Source organism: Phlebotomus papatasi, chromosome 3 (assembly GCF_024763615.1).
Source record: "Phlebotomus papatasi isolate M1 chromosome 3, Ppap_2.1, whole genome shotgun sequence".
NCBI lineage: Eukaryota > Metazoa > Arthropoda > Insecta > Diptera > Psychodidae > Phlebotomus > Phlebotomus papatasi.
Genome location: NC_077224.1, coordinates 27,242,196 through 27,266,423, shown reverse-complemented (window position 1 = coordinate 27,266,423; position 24,228 = coordinate 27,242,196). Strand labels below are relative to the sequence as shown.

At 33.3% G+C, this 24,228-nt stretch overlaps 4 protein-coding genes across 4 annotated transcripts in view; 2 read left to right on the top strand and 2 right to left on the bottom strand.

Annotated features, from left to right (window-relative positions):
• The window catches only part of LOC129807410 (transmembrane protein 235), a 63,944-nt gene extending 47,649 nt beyond the window's left edge, over positions 1 to 16,295 (bottom strand). The window contains exon 1 of the mRNA XM_055856658.1: positions 15,864 to 16,295. Within this exon, the coding sequence (XP_055712633.1) occupies positions 15,864 to 15,989 (126 nt within the window). The 5' untranslated portion in view covers positions 15,990 to 16,295. The remainder of the gene's footprint in view (positions 1 to 15,863) is intronic.
• Positions 16,296 to 16,345: 50 nt separating this feature from the next.
• LOC129807414 (ribonuclease P protein subunit p20) lies at positions 16,346 to 17,504 on the top strand. Its single transcript, XM_055856663.1, has 2 exons — positions 16,346 to 16,547; positions 16,618 to 17,504. The coding sequence occupies exons 1-2, from the start codon at positions 16,395 to 16,397 to the stop codon at positions 16,933 to 16,935; spliced, it is 471 nt and encodes a 156-aa protein (XP_055712638.1). The 5' UTR covers positions 16,346 to 16,394; the 3' UTR covers positions 16,936 to 17,504.
• Positions 16,950 to 17,504, top strand: LOC129807415 (transmembrane protein 203). The gene has a single exon (XM_055856664.1). It carries the CDS (start codon positions 16,950 to 16,952, stop codon positions 17,373 to 17,375), a length of 426 nt encoding a protein of 141 aa, XP_055712639.1. The 3' UTR covers positions 17,376 to 17,504.
• Positions 17,404 to 22,561, bottom strand: LOC129807408 (DEAD-box helicase Dbp80). The gene is made up of 4 exons (XM_055856656.1): positions 22,368 to 22,561; positions 22,187 to 22,281; positions 21,091 to 22,112; positions 17,404 to 17,821 (listed from the first exon to the last, which is right to left on the bottom strand). Exons 1-4 carry the CDS (start codon positions 22,419 to 22,421, stop codon positions 17,568 to 17,570), a joined length of 1,425 nt encoding a protein of 474 aa, XP_055712631.1. The 5' UTR covers positions 22,422 to 22,561; the 3' UTR covers positions 17,404 to 17,567.
• Positions 22,562 to 24,228: the final 1,667 nt, after the last annotated feature.

Here is a 24,228-nt window from a genome sequence, read left to right as displayed (position 1 = left end):
TTTTGAAAACATGTTAAAGAAAGAAAACTTATTGTGTGCTTGAGCTTAATAAAGTATTCCGAGCGCTCATTGCTGTAGTTTCCATAAAACAAAGGACATTCGAAGATCAATTTCGAAAATCAAACAAAATATAGTTGTACAAACAAAATCGTTTCGTTCGTGTAGCTGATGTATTCCCTGTTCTAATTTCGAAGTGTCCTAAGCATCTTTAGTGTGACACGTGTCAGTCTTCACTTTGTTGTGGGTAAAATCAAAGCAATAAATCACATAATAGCCCCAATTCTGAGACCAAGATCAAGATCAAAATTTCAAGCTGTCAAATAGTTCCAAAATCAAGATTTCGTATTCTGACGCGAAATATTTATGGAACTTAAAATGTCTTAGCTAAGAACCAAGATTTCAAGGTTTTCCACACTTAACTAAACGTCACTTCTGACAAATACCTTCATTTCCTCTATTGAATTTGTTGAAATTTCGTTATTAAGAAAATTAATTATAGGACGTTATTAAAGAATAAATGAGAGGGCATAAACGAGTACAGAAAGTGTAAAAGAAACTTGTGTCCTGTGATAAACCAAGAAATGCTTATGCAAGATGTGATTATTTTTCAGGTATCCTCAGGGTGGTGTACTTCGATATATACATCTAGAAATACGTATCATTTCGATTAAATTACAAGATCAAATATGGTATTTTTCAAAGTAATCCCCTTTTTGTACTATCTCTTATAGAAATATTCCCCATCAATAGTCATTTCCATATGAAATTCTTCTAATTGTTACTATCTTGAAAATTCCAAGCACCTCCGAGAGGTTCTTGGAATTATTTCAAGAAAAAAAGAAATTTGACGTCTTGAAATTTTGAAATATTGGTTCCAGAATTGCAAATCTTGATATCCACACGGTTTGTGTCTTGGATTTCAAGATTCCAAGACATTTGACAGATTTGACATCTTGATCTTGATTTTTTGATTTCAGAATACCAAAATCTTGAAATTTTCTTGATCTTGATTTTGGTCTCAAAATTGAGGCCATTAACTACATTTTGTACAAATAGAAAACTTTAGATAAAAAGAGACAGATTTTGACCTAGATCCTAGATCTACTCAAACAACGTTTCGGAGTTTGTTGGCTTCTTCCTCAGGTATGTAAGGTAATAGGTGGGAAACGGGGTCTGGACACAAAATATTACTATTTAAAGGCTTCTGCAAAAGGCAATTTCCTTAAAAAAAAGCGATTTTTGACGAAAATTGCTTCACTGAGAGAAATCCGAAAAAGTTAAAGCAACATTCCGAAAATGTTTATTTTACCCTGCAGTGTTGATCCGAAATCAGTGTAAACATTATGCTTTTAAGATGTATTAGGGGTTAAAGATACCCTTTTTCATGTTAATTTTACCCTTAAAAAAGGGTAAAATTAACAATAAAAATGTTGATATATTTTTACATTTTGACACTCGAGACACTTCGAAATTCGAACATAAATTACTTCGGCCACCATGCGGTCAATACAAATATTAAAAATGTCTTCATTAGCTTTCGAAACCGATCTTCGAATTTTTTAAACTCCACTTGTGAATGAAGCTATTGTATTTATATTTACTTTTAATGAATATCTCGGAAGTGGGCGTGGCCTAAAGTTGCTTATTGAAAATTAATTCAGAAGATTCTGCACTACTTCCTAATTAAACATTAAACGAAAATAGGTAAATCTGTTACCAAAAATATTTCGATCATCCTGCAAAGTACCTCAGTATTCTATACAGAATTATTTAGCCTATCTTCTGACGAAGAAGACATACAAGAGATGTCCCAGAAGAATGAGAAAAAGGGAATATTCATTATTTGTGCTGGTATCTCCGCAGTTAATCTCACACACCGTGAAGTTAAAATCAAAGTTAAATAAAAGAGATGAAATTCTCTTCCTCTGATGCTATGGTATTTTTTGAGGTGTGGCTTCAACCATCATTTCTGTTGATCGATTAGTCGGTGGGAGAAAAAGCCAGTATTTTTTTGTTTTAATATACATATATATTCCCTGCACACTGTAATTATTTTGTACTTTAAACTGGATCTCCATGAGAGTCCTTCGCGTATATGAAATTGTTCTCTGTTCTTTTTTCAAGTTTACCCAAGAGGTCAATTTCCTTTCCACGTCTGTCTTCAAATCGTGCATATCAAATCACATAACCGGAGAATTTCTCTCTGGCAAAATGCCACTCTTTACAAACTTTTCAAGAAAGAGAGGTCTCTTGGTGGACATAAAAATACCCATTTAAACTGCTATAAATCCTTCACTGTTGGGCATTTCTTGTGTGTGTTCTTTGCCTTGCAGAAATTCACCTCTATCAACACTCATTAATTTATTTTCAAACTTCCTGGATGGAATTAGCAAATGTACACACATAATACATACAAAGAGTGAAAATGTACTTTGGGTAATCTTCATAAAATGTATATAAACTTCAAAAATTCCTCATTGGACTTTTATGGGCAGAAATCATCAATTTTCAATTATTATGGAATTCCTCTCCTGCGGAGCGATGAACAATAGAAAATGAGTAGCCTCGAGTTAAATTTTTCCATATTACCCTCTCAGTACAGAGGAAGATCATTTTTGAAATGAAGAGTAAGATGGAAGAGAGCTGTTATGGAAGTAAGACAAGAGAAATTCCACTCTTCAATGAAATTCAATCATATTTATTATATTTCATGTTTTTTTTCTAACATCTCTTGTTTTATTTTCTTCCAACGCTTTATTTTTTCTTTTTTTTGTGAAAATCTCCGCGCGGAATTTCATCAAAATTACTCTCTGTTCCATCCACGGAAGAATGAAGAAGAATAACATTCATAAAAAAAAATCGTATTTATCTTTTATTTTGGACATTCATTCACTTCCTCCTTTTTTGGGAAAAGCTCTAACGAAGGTCACGGTGCTATAAATTGCCAAATATAACTTATTTAACGCTTCCTCCGGAATCAAAGACAACAATAAAAAATTAGTATATATCTAGACTCATCCATTTAAAAAGCAAAAATAAATATGGGTTTTTGTGTCAAACGACATTTTTCATCACATTTCTATATATATATTCATATACTTTAAAACGTACAGGTTTATTATTCATCATATCATCATCTCTTGAGAGCATCTGAGACTCGAAATGCAAAAAAAAGTGACTCGTGTCTATTTATTTAAGACATTAATTTAAATGCAGCAATCACGGGAAGAAAGTGGTCAGACTTCTTCATTGGCTCACATTGTGATGAGAAAACACCGATCAGGTGAAGAAATTGAAGAAGATATACTTAAGTAAATCATCTTCATTAGTACACTGCAAAAAATACTTCGTGATCTCTTGCGAGGATTGAAGATGAAAAAAGGGGAGTGCTTTTTGATGAATTTCTCTTTATAATCCAATGAGGAGTTATGTAGCGTTCAATTTATAGTATTATCAGTTTTCTTTTAAAATGATCATTTAATAGCAACTTTATATGTGTACAAATTAACCCTTTTGCGTCTATTAAAAAAAAGATAAATAAATAGTGAATGTTTGAGTTGAAATGTTAACTATTAAACTCAAACAGACTAAATATTTTGGATAAATTACTTTTGCGCAATTGATATATAAATTGTTGCCATGAAGGATTTTTTAATTCGAGGAACGCTAACGTAAAGTTTATGCACGAGATTATGCACGAAAAGTTTAACTTTGTGTCGATTTTGGTTATATTTTCCTTCATTCTCTTTCTTGATTTAAATTTGAGGCGGTAAATTATATTCTTGATAGTTACACCATATAAATAAAATGTATTTGAAATATATTAACGTAAAGAACTTAGAATTCATTACCGTTAGGATACGTGTTTGATAGTGTGTCCCCGCATTCCCTTAATACACTTAAGTGCTAACTTCAAGATTAATATCCTATATCTTAATTATTACATTCACTATTATATTTTTTTAAATAGTTATAAAACTTAAGAAGTAGAATTTTATTATACTCTGCAATACAAAAAGAGAAAAGCCGAAGAGATGAAACAACTTGAAGGAGATCAATGTAACTATCACTGAGAAAAAAAAGGGTGCGATTAACTTTTTTTTGTCGTAACTTTAACACTTTTTAGGTATAAAAATGTATCAACATTTTTTAATGTTAAATTTACACCTTTTTAAGGGTAAAATTACCATGAAAAGGGTAACTTTAACCCCTAATACACCTAAAAAGGGTAATATTTACACCGATTTTGTATCAATATCGCAGGGTAAAATTAACATTTCCGGAATGTTATTTTAACTTTTTCGGATTTCTCTCAGTGATTATTCTTTTATGATAAGTTTATCTGAACTACATCTGTAATTGCTTAAAATGTTTTCGTTTTAAGAGTATACTTCAGTCGAGTTGGTTTCGTTTGGCAAAATTAATTTCAATATCAAATGGAAACACGGGGATAATTTAAGGGGCTTCAGTTGTTTAGAGGAGCACTTGCTAACTCTATCCCTTTCTTCCCTACTTCCACCTCCACGAGATGAGCCCTGTAGGGGAATTCTGTAATTTTCGTGGAATTGTCACGCGTGAGTTCGAAAATGCAATTCATTGAATTTTTAATGAAATCCCTTTACTTGATGATTTTATGAAAATACAGTACGTCTTGGGTGATTTGTTTAACTAAATTGATTGTCATTTGAATTACCAGAAATCTCAAATATGTGACAGAATCGCATTTTCGAAAAAGCTCTCCTAAGATTCGAACCCAATTTGTCATATGGCATTGCCAGAGCGTTACAGAATTCTCCCCCTGAACTCCATTCGAAATTTTTCGAATTATAAAATTTATTTATTTCTTGATTTGCCCGAAATCTATTAATATTTCTAAATAATAAAAGTTAATATTTTATAAATTATTTTCAAGAAAATTTTTAGGAGAAAAAAGAGTAAGAGTAACTCTGAAAAGAGATGAAATAACTCTTATAAATATTACATATAAACAGAAGTAAAATTAATTCTAAATAAGAGTTGATCGTTCTAAATAAAGAAAAGCGTTGGTTTTACATTGATTCAAGTAATATTTATACTGAATTTTTTCTAAGTGTATGGAATAAATAGGATGAAAAGGATTAGTCTGTTCAATTTCTTAGTTCTTTTCTCCTATACACTCAGTCCCGGCATTATGCACTTCGCGATTATGCACCTGACGGAATTATGCACATACTATTATGCAAGTTTGTCTACCAATGGGAGTAAATTTATGAAATCATTTTTGGAATACGCCTGAATGTATATTAAGTTGCGATGCAGGAAATTTGAAAACAATGTGCTTCTTTTTCAGAATAAAACTTTAATTACTTTTTTTAAGGTAAAATTTTTAAATATTCTAACCATTTATTGAAGAACTCTGGCCAAAAAGTACTGTTTGTTAATGCATTTCTATTAAACATTTGAATCTTTTTTTTTTACTAATTTTACTCCGCGCTAAATTCGTTCTACGACCGAATTATTCAAAAGAAAGCCCCTGCAGGTATGCAAATTTTCTCAATGCGTAATGCAATTTCGCGCGTTTTTTTCGGTCCCGAAAATGTGCATAATCCCGGGACTGAGTGTAATTCAATCGAATATTTTAAATAAATTAATGAAACTAATAATTACACAACTTATTCCTCATTTTTAGGAATTCAACTAAGCAAATTCATTTCGTATTTAATGCATCAACTACAAACGATAATCGTTGTAATATTGCACGATAGCCATAATATTTCATTTTACAGAGTAGCTTAATACTCTAATTTCTTAAAAAAAAAAACGAAATTATTGAGAGAATTTTCACATGAAATTGTTTATTAAGGGTAATTGACTTATTAGTCTTTGAAAAATCAGAACTCTTGCTTGTTGTTTAGAAATTCAAGATCTTTGGGAATTAGGCTAAGCTTCTAGTCCGAATATCATATAAAGCAAAAATGCTATGTTACAAAATGATGGAAAAAACGTTTTCCTTAGAATTTTGTTTCTTAACATTCATCTGTGGAATTATTTCAAGAACTTCCAAAATCCCTTATTACAGTAATAAATTTATACAATTTCTTCTAATTTTAATAATGTAAAAATCAATAAAAATACAGGATAATGTCCAATAATATTCCTAAAAAACCCGTCCATTTCACTAAACATCAAGAGGAATTTGCAAATATTTTATGAAATGCAGAAAAAAAACAACGTGACAGACATGAAATATCTTAGTAATTTACACATATATGTCCACAAGTTTAACATTCCTCAGCAGGGGCATGACATTTCCTATGTTTCCCATATGTTTCTGGCGAGCAGAAAAAACTTATGAGATTATTAACTGTTTTCTGTCATATAAGAATGAATTAGCAAAAAATACTAATACAAAATAAAAGCCAATTTAATATCGAAGAGGCAACCCAAAACCCTAAATAGGCAACCTACGTAGTTTTGGATATATCGCGTGAAATGTGTACGAAAACAGGAAAAAAATACACTAAAATCGGTCGCATTTTTCAGAGCTAACGTCACCCCCCTGTTCCTCAGTATTAATAATAATCATATGTATAAGAACATGAAGTGAAATGTGTTAAAATGCATATCTTATTCTTTCACAAGTTTATAGAAAATTTGAGAAATATGTACCCAGAACATTCTTATATGAAATTTGCGTTCCTTGCTTTCATCCCTTAAAACTCACGATGATGCTTAAGAAAATTCATGAAGGCTTAAATCTCAGAACAATAAGCGATTCTGATCAATTCTATTATAGATAATTTTCGGTGACTTGACACAAGAAAATTTGGATCAAAGAAAACTTTATAACTCAACACAGGGACATGCAATTTCCTATGATTTCCGTATAATTCCATCCACCGACCGTGCCAAAAAAATTTAAGTTTATAAACTATTTTTAGTGCTCAAACTCAAAGAGCGAACAGTAATAAAATCAGATTTTTCAACTTGTCACCGTTCCGGAGCTTGAAGGGTAAAAGATATTGACTTTCGGTTGTCGATGACCCCTCATAAAAATCATCCTCTAATGAGTCATTTTTCCGTAACCATACGCAGCCCTGCCAAAAACATGTTTTTTTGGTGTACAGTAGAGTCTCGCTATAGTCCATATTTGGTTTCAAATTTGACACTTGGGTCGCACTATAGTCCATGTAATTTTTTAAAATTATCAACGATTTTTGTATTGAAATTGCTCGACGGCTTCCACTTTCTTTGCGATTGTGGTACTTGTCCTTGCTCTCTTCATTGTGGATCACAATTATCACAACTACTTAATAAAGTTTGCCAAAAATATTAAAATAAATATGCATGTCGTATACTAAAAAACATAACCTAACTTAAAATCAGTGTTTTGAAATCAACGGTCGATAAATTGTGGACTATAGAGCGATGGCCTATAGCGAGACTCTACTGTATTTCCAATTTAACCCTAGCAATTTAATTCACTTTAGGATATGTTGTATATAATTAGGTATGGTAAACATTTCTTCTAGAGATACCTATGACCGGAAAATTCACCATTTTAAATTTTCGAAAGTCAAAGGTCAACGACTCTAGTGTACTCAATCTTCAATGGAATTGTTTATATTTGATTTTTTTTTCAAAGATCTTGAAATTTCTAATTCGGTAATGAATCAGTAAAGTATCGGAAATTGGTATATTTTAATTAAATATTGTATTTTTATGTTACGGTTTTTCGGGTATGGAAGCCAAACGATAAGAGATATTAACTTTCGGTCTTCGGTAACACCCCATAACTAAAAACTATCTCGAACCGGATTTTTTGAATTTTCCCCTCTCCCCTCCATCTCTTCCAAAAACACATTTTCGAGTTTATCTTAAAAATTGACGCGATTTCATTCATTTTTCGATATGTTGTATAACCTAGTCCAAGTGAACATTTCGTCCATTCTGATGACCAAAAAATTCATCATTTTGAATTTTCGAAGGTCAAAAGTCAAACACTCCAAAGGGGCCTAAATTTCAACGGAATATCTTTGACGCTGTGACATTTCTTGTTTATTATAGAGTAAATTAAGAAAAAAAGGGAATAAAACAATAAAAGTAAACTTAATTTTTGAGTAATTAACCGAAACCTTAAATTGTTAACCAATTTTATTTTATGGAAATATTATGAAGACAGAAAAAATACACTAAAAATGTTAGCATTTTTTCAGAGCTAACTTCTTGTCTAAACCCATTGCATTTATAATAGTCAATATAATTGTTTAGAAAAAAATAGAAATAATTTTAAATTTATTTTTAATATTTAAAATTGATTGAAATGGCATTCTATTTTAGGCTTCGCTCACACTCTTACTTCTTCGAACACTTCATATTTTTCCTATAGTCCTTCATGAATCTGACCTAATAGAACAAATTTAAATAGGGTAAATTAAGTTAATTCAAATACTGTTCCAAATGGAAACTTTTAGCTACTCTAAATGGAAACGTCATTGTTTTCATGATAAACACAGTACTAAATTATTATATTTATATATTTTCTATACCACAGTTTCATTATTTAGTTAATTTTGCTCCAAATAAAGCGAAAATCCATTCATATTCACAAATTTTAATTTGTTAATTTCTCAGAAAAATTAAAAGTGTACCTTTTCACCATTGAATTTTTCATCAATCGACCATGTTTTCCAATGAAAAACACAATAAAGAGACTGTTGTTTATTAGTTTTGTTTAGCATTTATGTCATATTCCTGGCTAATTTTAGTTAAATTAAGTGCTAATCTTTATTGTTAACTATAGGTGAAGTTTGCAAATGAAATAATTACCTATTTCGTGAACAAAAAGGGTTTTTCTGAAGTGTCTGCAAATGCTTCAATGGGAAACCCCGGAAATATGATTTTTTTAAAGAAATTTTCTTATTATTTTAGATGGGAAAGGATAAAAGACCAGGAATAATTACAAATCCTGCACTCAAGAGCAACTCAACAAGGTTTTGGAAGCCTTTCGTCGCGGTTTTACTTACACACTTTTTGCCTCCAATTAGAAAATTTTCCTTGTCTCCATTTGAATTAATTTGTTTCCAATAGAAGCATTTTACACTCGCGTATTTTTCTTGTATTTAAGAAGTTTTCAAATTATATCTAAAGAATTTTTACACTGGCATTCTAGAAGAGTCAAGGAGCAAATTTATGTAATTCTCTTCAGAAAAAATATGAACTTAATGTGTTGAATCTTCTGTCAAAGTTAAAGCGTCTGGAAATGGTTTTGAATTAGGACATTTACCCTAGCCAGTCTTAAGATTTATTTAAGGAATATAAGAAAAATATGAAATGTTCGAAGCCATAGTATGTGCGAAGCCTAAAAGCTTTCCCATATATTCTTAAAAATACTTGAGTTTATTTTTACAATTTTTAGTATCATCCATGAGTTTAACACGAAGCTCGTATTAATCCGGTGAAAATTGTTTTTTTTTGGAGTAGTTTAGATAAAATCTAAAATCGATATCTCAAACCGCTTGGTTTCTAGATCTATTGCAAACGGTTTAAAATACATAAAAGTGAAGGATCTCTGAAATTTGTATTTGCATAACTAAACCGAAACCTGTCTCTTTTGGGATAAAGTAGTATACCGAAATACCTGTATATTAATATATATTAAAGTCAAGAAATGACATTTTTCTCTTTCTTTATCCCTTCTCTTTATGCTGTGTTCTAAATATAAATTTATTGGAGAACATTTTGCAGAAAACAAGAAAATCCTTTTACAACTAAAGCACTGTTTGTCAACTTTACAATCTGAAAATGCAATGAAATTGAAAACTTCTGCATAAAAGTCAACACACATAGGAACATTATTTTGCTAATAAGAAAAATTAAGAATAAAACGGTCATTACTCCAAGCTCAACTCAACACACCACATTTTATATTAGCTTCCAACAGTCTTTTTGCTTTCCCTCCTTAATTTCTCGCATTTAAGCTTCTTCACAAACTATCTGATTAGATCAACGGTAAAGTTCTCTATACGAATGACGCCCAAACGTCGAATTTTTTTTCTTTTCTTTTCTATATAAAAATTTTTCTTTCCAACACGAATGTACAGAGGAGCTAATGAATTCCACTCACGTTAGCATATTTGATTAAATTTATGTACACTTTTGCTCACTAACACACACCTCTGGGGTATTTAATTTAAATATATATAAATGTAGAAAAATTGAGTAATACTTGTTTTATTGTAAGATTACCTCAGAGGGGGAGATTAATTAAATTGATCATAAATCATTTTTTGTCAAGGGTTCGTCGTTTACAGTCTATTGAAGTCTTTTGTTAGAGTATCATTTTTCGCACATTATTGTCCCAGTTTTTTCTCTCCAAAACATTAAAATTAACCGTGTATTATTATTTTTTGGGTACAAGAGCAAAATGAGGCGAAAAACAGACGACACGGAGACATTTTTAGGTGCGAGAGTTCTTGTTTTTGGAGAGGAACTTGAATCTTCAGCAACGCACATTAAATAAAATTTTTCTTCGCATGAAACACACATTGCCACACACAACATCTAGCTCTGAAGAGTTGCAATTCTCGTTCCCCTGGCCAAGATACATACATGGGATTAATGGTTGAAGAAAAAAAAATTTTCTATTTGAATTTCTCTCCCTATCTCTTTCTCTCTCTCGCATAACCAATTTCTTACTTTGGAGATCACCACTGTGACTCTTGCAAAAGTAACAACACGCATAGTCAACCAAGAGACTTTACTATTGGTCTTAAAATGTGAAATGCATGTCTTGCAGCACAGATAATTGCATTTATTGAAAATGTGCTGAGAGAAAGTGCCATCCAATGATATTTTCCAACATTTCTCACTTTTCACTCCCATTTACCAACAGGAATATAATCTATTGGTGATCTCTCTGTAATTTTAGCTCAATCACGATCATTATACTGAAGAATTGCTTGGTCAATATGCTCAGTCATTTTATTTTCATTAACTTACGAGAATACATTTGTTGAAATATCTTCATCAAATTCCATAATGCCAGATGAATATTGGCATCGCAGCTGAATTTCAGCAAGATGAGAAACTTAATTGAAATGGGATACATCTCCTTCCTAAGGCACAGAGCCCTCTAGCGGGGGTATTATAAACAACTAAAGTGTTCAACTTGAATATCTTTTCCAATGCTTTGCATCTGTTGCAGCCCGAGAAGTTCATTTGATGTTGAAAAAAGGGATTTAATTGAAACTCATGCACATAGTGCTATAAGTAAACAACCCCGTTACAGTGAATTTGCTCCCGAAACCAGGTCTTTGTTTTTTTAATTAATCTTTACGGCCTTGCTTTGTCCCATTATATATAAAAAAAAAATATGGAGATTTTTTCATGATAAATGCAGATCTTTATGCCCAAGCAAAGACAGATAAGCCGAGAGACGGCATAATGGGAAACTACTGAGAATGTAGTGTAACCATTATTTCGATCTGTCTAATACAGACAGTAAAACCTTTCAAACTTCAGAATATTTTTTTTCAATTTTTGGATATGACTTAGAGGTTACCTAGTCCGCCTTTAACCATTTAACTGTTTTTCAAAATCAAGTATGAAAAAAACTCTAAGGAGAGCGTATTTTACAAACGAACAGGATCATTTTTTGTCTTGTAAGAAAGGTATTGGAATTTCTGAAAAATCTAAACCGGTTCTAATCCGTTATGAACCGGTAATAAATCGGTTATGGACTGAAAACTATTTTATATCGTAAATTCAATTGTATAAGTTATTTTAAATAATCTATAAATGATCTAAATACGAAAAAAATATCTGTCCAAACAATCGCAACACCAACTTATAATCGAGAGTCTATTTTACAAGCAAATCCTACTCAGTCTCAGTTTTAATAAATCAATGAATTTTTGAATTTTTGTTCTAAAATCTTCAACTTGTTAATTTTTTGTAGAGAAATAGGATACTTAATCATGCTTAGTGAATGCCGACGAATAATTTATTCATATGAGAACCGGTGAGCGTCGAGGATATAGGGTAGCTCAGAAAAAACACAGATTTTTCCCAAAGCTTTCGGCGCGGTCCACAGACCCCAAACCTCCTGTAAAAGCTAGGAAATCTCAAGATTTGACCACAGAGGAAGGCTTGGAGTCCGAGCCGAAAGCTTTGGGAAAAATTTGTGTTTTTTCTGAGCTGCCCTACACCCCCGACGCTCACCAGTTCTCATATGAGATACTTATTCATAACCTCACTTTTTTATATCAAAAAGTCCAATTGCCTCGTTTAGCTATGGGAAATAATTTTGCAAAATGTGGTTATGCTGAACATAACCTATAAAAACCTATTCAAATTTCAAATACCTTAGAATATTTTTCACACAATTTTTAGAAAATTCAACAATATTTTATTACATTGTAATGTCCAGTGCACAATAAATTTTGTTTATAAACATGTTTTTAAATTTTCCTACGGAAGCGAACTAGGTGACTCTCGCTCACCCTGTAGCCGATCGGCCGCAAATTTTCACAGTAACGGAAAAATCCATGGAATTTATCTCCTATTTTTCCGCGTGAGCTTCCGGGGAAATAAACGCTAATATTTCGCTTGGAATTCTGCGGAGTTTTCAGCTCTTTTTCGCGTGGATTTCCTTAAAAAAAAAAACCGAAGTATTTTCTTGCAATTTTCTAAAAGCATTCCCTGGAAATTGAAACAAAATTTCCATTGAATATTCCGAGTATATTTTCTGATGTCTTTCCGGCCAAGTGAACGCGAAAATTCCGCAATTATTTTTTGGCCTAACGCCATAATTTTTTGCGAGATAGACATACTCAAATGAACGATATGGTATCAATATTTTCAACTCAAAAGTAGAACAACTGAGAGTGTTCATCTGATAGATGAATACTCTCTAAGTTCTAAGTTGCCAATTGGCACTGATCGTCCATTTATTTGTGGATGTTTTTTTGTGGAAATTCTCAATGAAAATTTCACGACATTTTTAATCAATTTTTGGAATTATTTTGAAGAAAAATATTTTTAAAAAATCCTCTGGAAAAGTAGAATTCCGTAATATTAAACCACGGAAGCCTCTAAGGGCGTTGCATTGAAAATTCCGTGGAGAATTTCGTGGAAATAAAGAGGATTTTTCCGAATTTTTAAAGGGCTTACTGCCGATTATACGCTAATAATCTATAGGAAAAGACGTGGAAATATTCGTCACAGAAAAGTTAATGGAAATTCGCGGACATTTCTTATTAGACAGTCTTATACAGAGTTCCTATATAGAGCGAGCTAAATGACTAGATATAGATCTCGCTCATTCTTATTTAAATGTCAAAAACATGTTTACAAAATTAAAGTTACTGTGAGTTGAGCATAACCAGTTTTTAAAGTGTATTTAAAAATAAATAAAATAGCCTGATTCACTCATTTGGTAAAGAAATTATTATGGAAATTGTGGTTATGTTAGTCCTAACCTGTAGTCTACACACTAGGACTAGGAGTAATTAAAAAAAAAAAATTTTAAGGAAAATTTCCCCTTTTATAGGCAGAAATGTCAAAATTAAAAAAAAAAATTTTTTTGACGAAAATTGCTTCTAATGTGCAGACACCGTTAAAGTCAAGTTTTCTTTAGAAATATGCAAAAAAATCGTATATTTCTGTAGGCCCACAGCTCAAAATAACTTCACTCCCCTATCTAACCTATTTTTTTTTAACAAAAGGATATGCAAAAAAGATTTGTAATTCCTGAATTTCACTAATTTTGTCATTAAAAAAATAAACAAATGGCATTTTTACTGAAATACTGAATGTCGTTTTACATTTGACACTTTATTAACCTTATAAATTTTTTTTAAGGTTAAAATCCTTCAATTATTTAAGTTTTACGTAGCTTTGAAGTGAGTGTCAAATCAAGCTGTGCCTCCGTAAATTGTCAAAATTATTTAAATACAGTAGAGTCTCCTAAATTCGAACGATCGGGGGGTATTTTTGACATTTCTCACCTCCCAAATTCGAACGATTTTTTCAAAACTAACGAAATTTGTGTGAGATTAAATTGTACTTTGAATCAAATTCCCATACCTTCCCCCAAGTCTTAGTGGTAACATACTTCCTTTTCATTTTATACTATCATAATGTATGTAAACATTCAGGAAGAAGCACATAAATATTATTTTCATTCATCCAGAATACGAACTTTTTAACATAACCTCACAATTGACATTTTAAATTCAAACGGCGTTCGAATTTGAGAGGTTCAGATTTGAGAGACTCTACTGTAGGAACTTCTACATATTTAAATTTCGACCCTCTGTTATTTGGTAGAGAATCTAAACTAGATTTTGAGGTTATAAAAAAAACAACCTTAAAAAATAAGGTTATCTCATAACAATAATCTTCTAAATTAAATTTTTTATTGGAATTTTTTGTAAATCTGTTATTCCTGAAGTTACAATTTCGTGCAAGCAAATTTTTATCAAAATATGAATTAGGGTAAGTGTACCAAATTCCGACCAGCTTGAAATTCCGGCCACATTTTTTTATCCTCAAATTTCCATGATTTTTTAGTTTTTGCATATACTCTGGAGATTATGCAATGCAAAACATAACAAAAAATACCGCTTTGACGAGCAAGATGCTCTGTAAAAGGCATTGGATGAATTCTGGAAGGTCAAGGAACCATGAAAATGAAGGTGGCCGGAATAGGCCACCAATGATATCTATGTCTACATTTTTATTCATTTTAAAATGTATTAAGAATGATTTCAGAGAAAATAAAGACGATAAACTTTCTACTAGGTTCCAAGCAACACTCCTTATAAAAAAGGAACACAAAAATAAATTTGTATTAAAAATATTACATTTCAAATTTGATACTTTGGTGCTTCCATGCAACCATGCCGAAATTTGGCACACTTACCCTAGTTTTCTTATCGATTAATCAGGAATTACTCCATATAAAGCAACTAATTAGGGGACAAATTAAGCTGCAGCGCGTCAAATTGTCAAAATTAATTAAATGAGGAACTCTTATTTCTGAAAATTTAAATCCCCTGTTATTTGGTAAAGAAATTCACCTGGATTTTAAGGTTATATTTAATCTAACCTCTGACAACAAGGTTATCTCAGAGTAAGTAATTTTCTAAATTGTTTTATTTTGTAGTATTTTCAAAAATCTGTTAAGTTCTTCATATCACAATTTAAATGGATTTTTGTTTTAAAGGATTTTATTGGTGAAGATTTACTGCACAAAGCAACTATTAGGTTAGAATGAACATAACCTAAATAATTTTCTCTCTCTCTCTCTTCTTTTTATGTTTTGGCTGTCAGACTCAATCAGGTCCATATAGCCAACTAAATAATTTTACGAACTAACCTGTATTATCCAAGGAAAAGTTGATGCATATCCAAAAACCGCGACTTCTATATAAACCTAGTCTATGTCAATCTGTTTTATCCTTCCTTTGAATTCCTAATACTTAATAAAGCCCTCAATTCAAGATCATTATAAATTTTACTGGACTTCTCAAATCTCTATCCCTAGAGGAAGTTCCATTCCTACATCTCTTTTCGTGCCCTTCGCATTGAACAAAAGTCTTTCCAGTTATAGTTTTTTTCTTCCCTCGTGATCTTGCGGCAATTGAGGAGTTTTTTGTGGACTCTTTAGAGTCGCCTACGTGCCTCAAGCATAATTTTTCTTGCCAGCCTTGGCAGCATTGAAAGACGATAGAGAAAGAAGTGTGGAGAAAAGGACAAAATCGAAGGAACCCAGGGTTGGATTTGGCCGAAGAAAAATACCCTCCCACATTATGCGGTACAGGCAGGTGAATAAAATTTATAATTAATAAAGTGGCTCAAAAATGAACTGGGAATGGTACCTGGATGTTGTGTCTCTTGACTTCATAGCTGAGCCAATTGTCGGTGGAGAATGCGATGGCCAACAAAGCTACAGCTATGATGGATAAAATGGTGGCTAAAGATAGTGTTACAGCGGAGCAAGGCATCTTCCAATCTTCTCTCGCACTCTCTTTCGTGTCTTCAGGTGCTTCTTCCTCAGCAACAAAGGTGAATCAACAGGTAAAATTCCAGCCTATATTATCCTTCTCAGAGCACCATCAACACTGTTTTATTCTCCTGCACAGCACACTCTATTTTGCACAAGGATTTTTTTCTGGATTTCACAGAGCACAAAACTGGCAGATGAATTGCGGTACAATGAGAGGAATTCAGTGGGATTTTCTTTGCGAAAAAAACACGAGAAAAGACAACCTTCTTCGTCGAGGTGAGCTGAATAACTGATTTCCGAAAAACTCGCGCGAGGTGATTTTCGGAAAACTGAGCGATCGCAGCGACACGTAGTGGGAATTTTAGCGGGCTGATTTTTGTTTACATTTTGAGCATTTTGAGTGATGGAAGTGGATGATTTAGCTGGAAAAGATAATCTTTCGGGCTCTACAGCGAGTGGCAAGGCTGAGAAGATCCACGAAATCCGTAAGCGTCCACCCGGCAAGCCGTATCAACGTAAAACTGACATCTACGTGACGAAAAAGTCCAATTTTACGGTATTTGTTTACAGTTTTTTGAGGTTATGTCAGTGACATCTCAAAACTTTCTTTTTCTCCCATTTCCCAGGGAAAACTGCGTCAGTGCGAGAAACTCTTGCGACTGAAGCACACGGAGATATATCTACATAGCATTGGCAACGCCATTCCCCGTGCTATCTCGCTAGCACTGCAGATTCAGGCAAACAATCCAGATTTGTACGGCGTTGAAGCAAATACAGGAACTGTGGATCTCGTGGATGATCTGCATCCACTCACCGAAGATGCTGATTTCGATGTGAACCAACGCAGGAATTCGTCTATCCACATTCGTGTGTACCGCAAGGCAGAAGTGTCGGAATTGGTGTCTGCCCTGAAATCTGTGATCAAGGGAAGGGTATCGTTCTAAGTCTTCCCAGAGAGATGTTTAAGCTGTCGGAATTAGTCAAGTGGCTGGGACTGACAGAATTTGAGATATTCACAAACCTTGTAGCAGTCCTTGTCTTCACAATCCTCCTCTCACTTCGGGTTTCCAGCTATTTCAGTGCTGAATATCTCGATTGGTTTATCATCTTCTCGCCACTGTTCTGCGGAGATGCCTGCAATGCCTACTTCTGCCTGATTGTCTGCATTCGGATGTACCTCAACAACGATCAGATCAAGCGTCGGGCATTCCACAGACTTCTCTGGAGCGCCAATTACATCGTCCTCACGGCTGTCTTCAAATATCTCCTCTGTCTCAAAATTTCCGGACAAATCGGCCTGGAATTCAGTGAAGTCTTCTCTCCCATCTTCATTCTCCTCCAGCTGATTGCCGTGCGAGCGTGCCAACTTCCCAATTCGAGCTAAACACAAAATAGAAAAACTACCCTGCAAATCCGTCTTGAGAAAATGTTCTGTATTTCAGTTATCGCAAAAATTTGTAACAAGAATCGAAGGTTTTCTCAAATAAAAAATAGAAGAAATAGGAAGAATTCAGTGTTGTGTATTAAAAAAAAGAATTAACATAATAATAGCTGGTAAATTGAATCTTAAGCAGTTTTAGGAGCCAATCTTTTCAATTTCCTCCACATTTTCAGCATCCAGAAAGTGGATTTTCTTCCGGAAGTGCGCCTCGATGGCCCGGCAGATGTCCATGCTTTTCTCCGAATCCACCAAATTGATAGCAATCCCGTTCTTGCCAAAGCGTCCTGTTCTCCCGATCCTGTGCAGATATGTCTCACAGTCTGCTTTTCCGGACTGGTCCATTGGCATGTCAAAGTTTACTACGATGGTCACTTGCTCCACATCAATTCCTAACGGGGAGAAGGATATTGTAATCGTGAGAAAATTTTACGTTGTGATTCTGATTTTCGAAATTCTTGAGTTTAAACAAAAAATTGATGAAGTGTCCAAGCATCATACTCAAAAGTTCGAGCTTTATGCGATTTAAGTCGATTCAGAGATCAACTCAAAATTCCTAAAAATTGCATATTTATTGTGTTTTAGATAAAAATTGGTTATCGATGTATAACCGCTTGGAACTGATACAGACTTGATAGAGGACTCCAAGACCTTTCTAACCAACCCATATTTGCTCAAATTGGTTATGAAATACACTCTCTAGAATTGATTAACTTTTGGTCGCGAAAACCCGTTCCACATTCATTCCGCTTAAAAGAAGAAGAAAAAACGTTCAAGAGTCGAATAGCCAAGTTTAAAACGCCCAGGAAAAAATGGACTAAGATTACATGGAATTTCCCTGACGTAAAAGGTAGATATACCTGAACCAAAATTTGTTTTGCGTAATTATAGGGGGAAAGGGAGACACCTTAGAATTGGGGTTACTTTTGAAATTGGGCAATTGGGCTTTTTTCTGCTATTTTTAAATGGAATTGAAACTTACTGTGATATTTAGCTCAAGAAACCGATTGTGAAGCTAAATCACATTATGATAAGCCTAAATTCCTTTTAAAAATCAGGGGAAAAAATCCAATTTCAAAGGTGTCCCATTTCCTCCTAAGGACAAATTTGGATTTTGAAGTCACTAAAATTTTAAAATTCTAAAGGTATAGTTCGTACTGTTCCTTAAAAGTTTAAATTTACAATCAATTTTTAAAATGTCGGTAATATATTTTTAAAAATGTAAAAGATAATTTGTTAGACTTTGATTAATTTAGTAAAAAGCCAGACTTAACCTATAAAAAATGGTTGAAGCAGATTTAAAACTAGCCAAAAATATGGTATTAAAGTCCATTTTAATCGATCTTCGTTAATCATGTTCTGCTTTTACTTCAGATTCTTCACAATTTCAGCTTCTGTAGCCTGAATCTTGCCTGAATGTGATCTTGGCCTAAAATTTGAATGAAAACTTTTTGAGACTCATTATTCGTTGTTTACACGGTTTTAAAGAATGAACGGTAAGAGATATCGAGAAGCAATTTTCTACAAAAATTAAATGTCAAGAAGCAGGTAAAAGTTGGTGCTATCAAATCTATCCCCGCACTCTCCAAACGCCCATTTTAAATACTCCAAAATATTGTATTTCCTCAGCTGTACAGATAAAGGGTCAAAAAGTCAGCTGATAATAGCCTTAACTTCCTGTTACAAATTATTGAAGAAATTGTAGTTTTAATTGTTCGAATTTGATTTTCCAAGGTAACGATCGGTCTCGTGAAATGCTGAAAATTCTTCTATACATAACAAATTTGTAGGGTCAAAATTATGTGTGCTAAGATCGTGTATTTTTTGGAAATTTTCTGTATCGAACAACCTGAAATCTTCTTTTTTTCAATTTCGATGAAATTTTAAGACATTTTTTTTGTTCCCAGCAAGTACCTTTCAATTTAACTTAAAACATGTATTTTCAGCTGATTTTTGTTTTTGTTCGAGAACTGCTAACCGATCAGCATATTTTATCATAGATTCTTAAAAAATATGCTGAAAACGCTGTTTTTTCAGTTTACTGTCATCGATTAATTTATTTTTTTTATTTTTATAACTCAATGTCATGGATTAATTTATTTTTCTTTGTTTAAAAGCTTCGATAAGACTTTATTTCAAGAGGAAACTAATATTATATGGTAAAAAATCGATTTTTTTTAACTTCTCTGATTTATTGGGAAAAATTTTAAAGTTTGGATAATTCTCCTAAAAGTTAATAAAGTGATGAACTTAATCATCTTCTGTTAAAAAGCTTTAACTTCAGATTTTGTAATTTATTTATGAAGCTGAAAAGCAAAAGTCGTTATATTTTACCAGTGATGGAAGTTGTCACTTTTCGTTATAAAAAGGGAAAAGAGGATGGCAAAAGTACGGCCATCCAGTGTGAAAAATAAATACAGAAATTTGCTTTATCCGACTACTTTCGACTTTATGACGACTCTATTTGCGTCAATATTAAAAATAAATTATTCTGTAAAACTTATTTAATCAAAATTTGTAAGATTCTGTTAAAATATCCCGCAATATACCTCAAGAGAGCACCCTAATTGGAGAAGTGCCAGTCTTAGAATACTACAACTTTTTCGGATTCCTTAGAAAAAAGTCTTTGAAAACAGACCACTTCTGTCCCCTATTAGCTAATGGAATATAGAATTGTTGCTATGACAATAAAGGTAAATTCGGGACAATCATCTTTTAGATAGACATTTAAAATAAATTTAAAAAAAAAAATTATTTATGATTATGACCCATTCGGGATTTTGGTCGACTCCGAGTTGAAATATACCAGTCTTAAATCTTTAAGTTTTCTTAATTTTTCAAGGTAATCTCAAGGACCTGATTTGATCTTTAGAACCTTCTTAGTCATCCTTGACATCAGAATTGGATATTTTCAATTTTGACATGGAATTGATCTTCGAATTGAAAGGAGTACCTATCTCTTTTTTTAAAAGAATTTTTCTCTTATCCACTTTTTTCAGATTGGTGCGAGATTTACTGAAATGCTCTGAAAGCATTGAAAAAGACTTTTATGATGTTTTTTTTTTAATAATTTACCCAATTTTTGGGGCAAACCCAATTTTCTTCTTCTAAATCCTTAGAAATTCGTAAAAATATTATTTTTAGTATACATTTACTAAACTTATATGCAAAAATTATTTTTCTTTAACATGTCTTTGGTTTTATAGGTATACGCTGCTTGCAACCACTGGGACAAACGAATAATAGAATTTTGGAAACGACGAGAATATTTTCAAATTAAAATCTCTAAAAGACTTTTGCAATTATTATTTTAAGGAATTATTATTTTAAATTTTACCCAGATAATTTTTTCGTGTTTTTTGTTTTTTTTTATTCTTCTGAAAAAGTATTCAGGATTAGATTTTCAATATTCAATGTAATTTTTTTATTATTTTTCTATTTATTAAAAATATTCTGTTCATAATTAGGCCATTTTATGTTATAATTCTTTTTCATATTTTTCCAAATTAACGAAATTAACCAAATTTATAAATATTTATAATTTCAGCTTTAAAAGTTAGGAAAACAATTAAAAAAACTTGCTTGAAGGTTAGACCTTTTAATTTGAGTTGCCTCCTTAAGAATCACAGTTACTTTGAGGTAAATTAGGCTTAGCACTTACCTCGTGAGAGAACATTTGTTGTAATGAGCACCTTTTCCTTCCCGTCCCTGAAACGATCAAGCACTGCCAGACGCTGTTCCACAGTCAAATCCCCAGACAGCACAGCCACCGAATGACCATCCTTGGACATCTTTGTGGCCAGCCAGGAGGCCGTTTTGCGCGTGTGACAGAATATTATGGCCTGTCCCACCGTGATGACCCCATAGACATTCTGTATGGCCTGATACTTCTCCTCCTGATTGCGACACTTGACATAATACTGCTTGATGTTGTCCAGTGATTCCTGCTCTCGCTTCAGGCGAATGATCACGGGATTCTCCACGATGTATTCGGCAAATTCCATCACTTCGCGCTCGTATGTGGCTGAGAAGAACATCATCTGACAGTCCTTGGACAGGTGTTTGTGGATGCGAATGCACTGATCCTGGTGACCCTGTGTAGCAATCATCACATCTGCCTCGTCCAGCACAAACACCCGAATCTTCTTCAGGTCAAACACACGGAATTTCACACCCCAATCCAGCATTTTCCCCGGTGTTCCGATGATAATGTGACAGTCTAACTTATGTCCCCGTGCCACTTCCTCCCCACGCACGGCGTACTGAAGGCGAATGTCTGGGCAGAATTTTGCCATTTTTGCAGCCACTTCGCCAGTCTGAATTGCCAGCTCGTAAGTGGGAGAGAGGCAGAGGACCTGTGGATAATTCTCACTGGTGTCCACACGGCTCAGCATGGCCAGGACGAAGGCAGCAGTTTTTCCCGTGCCCGACTGACTCTGGGCAATGAGATTCTGCGGTGGATGGGCCAAGAGTGTGGGCACAGCTGTTTCCTGGATCTTGGACGGAGCATTGAAGCCCATCGCATAGACACCTTTGAGAAGTTCCGGCTTCAGCCGGAGAGCATCGAATGTCTTGACAGAGTACAGCGGAGACGATGGATCTTTCCGCTGAATTTCTAGATCTTGCTTTGACTCCACCAAACCCTTTCGGATAATCTTCCTCAGTAGGCTGGTGTCTGCTGGTCTAAAGAAACAAAAGACAAAAATTCATATTGACAGGTGGGTGGACGCTTTACCAATTTCCCGCTTAAAACTCACGAGGCTGTGTCATCTTGCTCCCCAGCAGCTGCCTCACCGGCCTCATTCTTGTCTTTTTCAGCATCACTGGGTCGGGTTATATCGAGATTATTCACCTAGAGGACGCGGAAAAGATGAGAGATGATGACCTTGTGCCAGAGTTTGAGGTTATGTGACCAAAAGTCTTGCTGGGTTTTCTCACCAAACTCGTCAGTTCTTCTGCTTCTGAAGCGGAAATTGCTGCCGACTCTGCCATGGTCTCTAACTATCACTTCTCCTCACTCTACTATCACTATTATCAATATTTTCACAGGACGTTCTTATCGGCGAAATGCAAAAAAATGCAACCTCTTTTCTTACAAGCTGAACAATAATTTTCCGAATTATTTTTTTTGAATGTCAGTTTGAAAATTCCGAATTGGTTTTCGGAGTTAAATATTATGTCTCGCCGGGCCAGCCGGGTTAACCCATTTGCTTACATTCCATATTCTATATATCCTCCTATTTTAGATAAAAAAATTAAAGAAAAAATTAAATTTTTTCTATTTATTTAACAAAAAATATGTAGATTATTTGTCAATAAGAAGTCTTAAATAAATTTGATTACATTTATTTTTTTTTTAATTTGTGAAGTGTGTTAAAATTTGATTCAAAAATTTATTTATTTATTCAAATTTTTAATTTCAAAATTCGCTAAATTTTCAAACACACTTAAAAAATAGAAAATATTTTGTGTAATTATTAAAAAAAATTCTATTATTTTCTAGAAAAAAAAAATTTTTTAAAGAACAATATAATAATTTTTAAATAATAGCATTTTGCTCCCACTGACATTTTCTTCTCTATGAATTCTCGATGTAACTGCATACATAAAGTATCTTAAAAACTTTTTGGGGGCGACTAATTTCTTTTAAGGATCTCTTGGCGTCCTTCTGGTTCTTAAAATACATTTTGCCTTTATATTCTAGCAAGATTTCGCGGTAAAATAAAAAATAATTTAAGATTTAAAGTCAAGATTGTGTTGAAAACACGAACAGCTCAAGCATAAGTAGGGATCCTTACTTCGAGTAAAAATTACGACTTTTCGCGAAACGAGAAAAGAAATTCTCTGTATAGGATTATTTTTCCCATGTCTTGGATTGTATTCATCAATTCATTTGTATTAACCAAAAATCCTTTCCCGGTAGCAATTCGGATATCAATTAGGCAGAAATTAATTAACCAAAATTTTCTATCTAGCGCTAAATATAATGTGCGATAAATGCGAATTAAAGAGCACTAAATGGGTCAAGACACCCCCGTAACAAGTTGACTTTCTTATATGAAACTACTAAAGCGTGTCCCAGATTTAACTGCAAGTTTTCGACATGAAGTTAGTCACAATAGGAATTGAGTTTTGTTTTGATTTTTTTAATATTTAAGAGAATTTCGTCACCTTTTCATTTCTGAAAACAAAATATTGAAAAAGGTTGTGTTTTGGTTGAGAAAAGTGATAAAAATGGAGAACCTGCGCAAATTGATCGTGGACACGTACCTAAAGAATCTAAAACCGAGCTATTCTGAAATCGGAAGGATCACCGGAAAGTGTCCATCCACGGTGCGAAGGGTTATATTACTTTTTTTATTTATTTATTTTTTATTTTATTTATTTATTTAATAATAACCATGCTTTTGAGCTAGTGCTCTTGAAAGCAGAAGAAAAAGGTAAAGAATACATATATTAAGATAGACATAAAGATAAAGATTTGTCAGAAAGCAATGCTTGCGTCCACCGCCGTCTTAGCGTTGGTGACCAACCTCCAGAGCCAAACGGTGGAAATGGTCTTTCTCAGGTTGTATAAGTCATCTGCATCATTTGAAAGAAAAAAAAGTCTTCAGGAAAAAAAGAGCTTCAAGGAACTCAAGACTGTTGTTCGAAAGCCAGGATGTGGCAGAAAACCTTGAGCTGTAGACAAGAGGATGGAGAAGAGATTGTTGGCGCTTTTCCAGAAACAACCTTGCCTTTCAGTCAGAGATGTGGGCAAAAAGCTGGGTATCTCCAAGAGTTTAGTGCAGAGAATCAA